The 4543-nt window shown below is 51.2% G+C and overlaps 3 protein-coding genes across 3 annotated transcripts; all 3 read right to left on the minus strand.

The window, feature by feature from the left end:
* Window positions 1–232: 232 nt before the first annotated feature.
* On the minus strand, window positions 233–709 carry H257_18985 (hypothetical protein; the record flags this gene model as incomplete). The annotated part of the gene is made up of 1 exon (XM_009848137.1): window positions 233–709. One exon carries the CDS (start codon window positions 707–709, stop codon window positions 233–235), a length of 477 nt encoding a protein of 158 aa, XP_009846439.1.
* A 63-nt stretch (window positions 710–772) lies between these two features.
* Window positions 773–1475, minus strand: H257_18986 (hypothetical protein; the record flags this gene model as incomplete). Its single annotated transcript, XM_009848138.1, has 2 exons — window positions 773–976; window positions 1005–1475. The coding sequence occupies 2 exons, from the start codon at window positions 1473–1475 to the stop codon at window positions 773–775; spliced, it is 675 nt and encodes a 224-aa protein (XP_009846440.1).
* A 941-nt stretch (window positions 1476–2416) lies between these two features.
* On the minus strand, window positions 2417–3622 carry H257_18987 (hypothetical protein; the record flags this gene model as incomplete). Its single annotated transcript, XM_009848139.1, has 2 exons — window positions 2417–3455; window positions 3500–3622. The coding sequence occupies 2 exons, from the start codon at window positions 3620–3622 to the stop codon at window positions 2451–2453; spliced, it is 1128 nt and encodes a 375-aa protein (XP_009846441.1). The 3' UTR covers window positions 2417–2450.
* Between the last annotated feature and the right edge of the window lie 921 nt (window positions 3623–4543).

Below are 4543 nucleotides of genomic sequence, written 5' to 3' on the forward strand. Positions count from 1 at the left end.
CGAAAACCGAATACGGGGCGCGACAACCGGATAGAAAACTTCAGAAAATTTATCACTTTTGGAAGTTAAGCTTACAATCAACTTTAATAGTAGTTGACACATACTTCCTCTGTTCCAATATACTGGTGACATTTGAAAATCACACTTTTTCCAAATTACTTGCGACATTTCAATCCGATTGGTCAGAGATGCAGTAACTTGCGTGGTATTGGTTAAAAACCTGAGTGGCTGCTTAACCCAAAAGAGATGCAGAGCACGAGACATTCGGCATGAGCGCTTTGGCACGACGCAGCGCATCCTTGCGCAAGTGCGGCAGGCGAAAGTGGTTGCCACCATTGTTCTCCAAGACAAGGCGCATCACCGCTTGCAAGGTAAGAAACACTTTGTCCAGAGCCTCTCCGCCACTCTGGTCAAACGCAGCGAGCGTAGCACGAATAACATCTTCCACAGTGCGACTAACCAATTTGTACTGCAAAGATTGGATTGACGCGAAAAAGCCCAGACCCAACACATTGAGATCTGGGCTGTTTGGTGGCTGGCAGCGAACGACAAACGACCACCCATCCGTCGAGACCGGCACAAGGTCAGCGTCGGTGATGCCTCCATGTGGCGTTGCATTGTCGTGCTGGAGAACTACGCGCTTGTTGATGGTAGGGAACGTTGCCTTGATAGCTGGAATGATCCGCGTGAGCACGTAGTCCCGGTACATCGGTGCATCAACGTTCACCAACGTTGCCACAAGAGTTCCCGCCGGACGGTTGCGCGAGCTCCGCTAAGCAGGTTGGTACTGCACGAACGGCCAGATGCCAATCTTCCCATCAAAGTCGACACCACGCTCCAAGTCATGTCTAGGGCGTGCCACGGCCGCGAGGAACATCACTTTTGGGATGAAGCGCTTGCTTGACCATGCGCGCTGCTCAGGCTCTTCACCTTCCGTCAGGTACACCTTGCGGACGTTCTTGTCAGCGTTGAACCACTTTTCGTCAAGGTGAACGACATCCCACATGCCATAGAATGTCGGGGTTTCGGGAGGACCGGCTTTGCCGGCAAAATTCAAGACGCTTCGCCTTGTTTTCGTCCGTCAGCAGAGGCTTTATGCGAGTGGTGCGTCGATGGAGCGTTCCAGCATTGAGCGCTCGGTGCAAGGATCCAAGAGGAATTCCAGTGGCCTCGGAAATGTCGCGTATCGTCGAGCGGAGTGACTGGGGTAGTTCGCTGACGGTGCTGGCGACGAGGTGTGGCGTGTATACCGGCGAGCGGCCTACACGGCCAGCTTTCAACGATGGTAGCAGTTCGTTTCGTTGAAAGGCCTTCCAGATGCGCGATACGGTGGTCCGGTGGATTTCGTGCTCGGAGGCCGTGGTGAGGATCGCCCCGCGGGCAAGGTAGCCCTTGGTCGACAGGGTATGCAAGCAACGGATCACCTCCATCTTCTTGGCGTGTGAGAGCTCTCTTCCGGTGGGTTGGCGCGCCATGGTGCTCGACGTGTTCAGGTCCCGGAAAATTTAATTGTGAAAATCGTATTTTGAATTTTTATTCGGAGACCCGATGGCGAAGTGAAAATTGAGCGCCAAAATTTGCTTTCCGCGCTTTGCAGTCAATATTGCATACCTGTAGATTTTGATTCTCTTTTGAACGTGATATCATGCATCGAATTTGGACAAGAATTCAATTTTTGGGGGCGACCGGAAGTCAAATGTCGCAACTAATATGGAACAGAGGAAGTACAACGTTACACTAAACTACAAAGAACGTCTGAAGTGCAATAGGGATGGGCAGAGCCTCTGAACTGACTGAGTACGAGCAAGGCAGCACGTTAGCGTTCCAGCAAGCTGGATGGTCCATCAAAAGAACCGCTGCGACTCTCGGATGCTCTCGCAACGTAATTGCATCGTTTTTGCAGTCGCCTGACAACTGCGACAAGAAATACAAGGGTCAAGCAAAGTCACTGATCGTGCCCGACGACAAATCATCCGTGTCCGTTGTTCCCGCCATTTATTACCGGGGATTTATCACTTCACACAGTACTACAGTACATGTACTACGTAGTACCGGGTACGTACCATGGTTGAATCATGGACAGCTTAAGGCGGTTGTATCAATGCAGATGCCATAGAATACATGCACGAATCGATTGCATAACTTGACATGGCCAAGCTTACAACAAAATCTTCACAACACTACAATTTTGGGGTGGCTTTAAACTTATTTATTGCCAGCACAGTAATATCATGAAACGCCACAATAACAATAACAGTTTCGGGTAATAACGCCAGTAAACTACTTGCCTAATCTGTAGCGACTTTCAGGTGTCCAACTACCGCTACATTTGGGAGAGGCGCTTAGTACGTTTCGAGCCTACTTGTCGATTTTTGTGTGTCTACTTATAAGAGGACGACAAATCACACTGGTTTTCCACCACTCAAAACTGTATCGTAACCACCGTCCGTTTAGCACGCCGCCTTCGTTTGTTGCGTCAGCTCAACCACGTACGCGATGGAAAACTTGGTAAAGTCCGCGACGTGTCCCCAGTTGATGTTAGCCAGTGTGTCGTTGGACGTGTGGGCATATGGGTTGCTTTTGCCTCGGGCAGCTTCAAATGGAAACGACGACGGGTACCCCGCACGGAACCAACTGGCATGGTCCGACGAGGCGTAGCCGATCGTGCGGTCCACGTAGCCGATGGACAAGTACTTGGTCACGAGCTTCTTCAAGAAATCCACGAGCGGAATGTAGCTAAAGTCCAAAGTAAACGCCACCACGGGAGTGGTGCCAGGCTTGTAGTAACCAACCATGTCTTGTTGGACTTGGGCGTAAATGTGGGTTTGTTGCGCCGCATACGACTTGACGATCTCGGATGACCCTTGCAATCCCGTCTCTTCCGCCGCGTACCAGTGCACTTCCACGGGGCGCGTGGGGTTCCACTCGTTCGAGTTGAGCAAATGCGTGAGCGTGTGCAAGATGGAAATCGATCCAGATCCGTCGTCGTCGGCGCCAGGGGCGTACGTGTTGTTGGTCGAGCGGTTGATCGAGTCTTGGTGGCCAGAGAGCACCACCGTGTCGTTAGCCGTTTGGCCAGAAATCGGCTCGATGCGGGCAATCACCGACGCCTGGGTCCAGTTGTGCTCAAAGCGGCGCACCGTGTACTTGATGTTGGGGTTCACGGGCTTCAACGCGCTTGCTTGGTTGAACAACCAAGTGCTGGACGCTTTGCCTTCGGCGGACAACTTGTGCCGGTTGGCAAACTTGGTCACAAACTCGGTCAATGTTTTCTCCAACGCCAACGGGGTCACGTTGGCCTGGATCGCGCGGACTAGGGTTTCGTGGACGGGACCAGCGGGGTAAGTCTTGTTTTCAGGGCGTTGAGCGCGTTCGAATCCAAACAGTTGGAGCGAATCCCAGTCGCCATTGGTGGCGTCGGCAAACCCAATGTTGTTTTCGATCAAGTCGTCAATCTACATAGGGTTTATAAGAGAAGAGGGGGGGGCTACGTTCATACCTCGCTCTTGGTCAACCAGCGTTGGTCGTCGTCGGACAAAGCGATCAAACGCTTTTCGCCGTTGTCGATGGTTTGAGCTACGACCAGGGCGGCAATGAAAGCAAAGGCACCAAACACTTTCATGGTTGGAAAAGGATAAATGAGGGGTATACGAAGGTAGATTACGTCTAGCTTGCTTGTTTGAAAGATAAATCAACCCACGTCCAGTGCCACCACCATCTGGTGTTGTCCTATGGGTGCAGTGAGTGGTACACCGACATGATTTGCGACACATTTGCGGCTGTATGCATGGACACCCAAACGGTAAGTACTACTAGTACTTACTACTAGTACATCGGAACGTACCTACATCGATAGCCTTGTTGGTTTGTTGGTGGCTTTGCTGTGCCTTGGAGGTGCAAGTCGACTCCACTCCTTTTTCTGCCTTGATTCAACACAGCGAGATCGCGTATAGTCAATGCTTTCACCCGTTCATGTTGGCCCCCAAGTTGCCCAAAATGTATGTAAACGGCAAAATGGTTCGAACCCCGAAACCCCCGGGACGGTTTGGCTGGTACTTGTTCTTGCATACCGGTAACGTTGCGTGGGTCGTCGGGTGACATTCACAGGCAGTACTAGAGTAATAATATTCGTTTACTGTTGTGCGATTTATAACTTTAGATTGACAACCCATCCATTTTTTCAAACCAAATTTACAATGTTCTTTGTACCCGACATTTATTGCTGTAACGTTCGTTACCAACCAAGGATATGCCACTTCACACATTGTTATGGTTATTGTTATTACGCTGTAAAGTTAAAATCGCTCAGCGGGCACTTCATGGCCTCGGCCGCGTACTAGCTGCTTGTGTAAAGTTAAAATCGCTCAGCGGGCACTTAATGGCCTCGGCCGCGTACTAGCTGCTTTGGCAGCTAGCGGACTTAACTACTTGAAAACCTGAGTGTGTCTGCTCGAGGGAGCAGAAGCCTTATTCCGCTGGGGGAGGTAATCCGGGGTCCGGGGGGAGTCGCGGTGGCCGTAGGGTCGGGTCGGCGTAGCCTATG

Source organism: Aphanomyces astaci (assembly GCF_000520075.1).
Source record: "Aphanomyces astaci strain APO3 unplaced genomic scaffold supercont1.297, whole genome shotgun sequence".
NCBI classification, from domain to species: Eukaryota; Oomycota; class Saprolegniomycetes; order Saprolegniales; family Verrucalvaceae; genus Aphanomyces; species Aphanomyces astaci.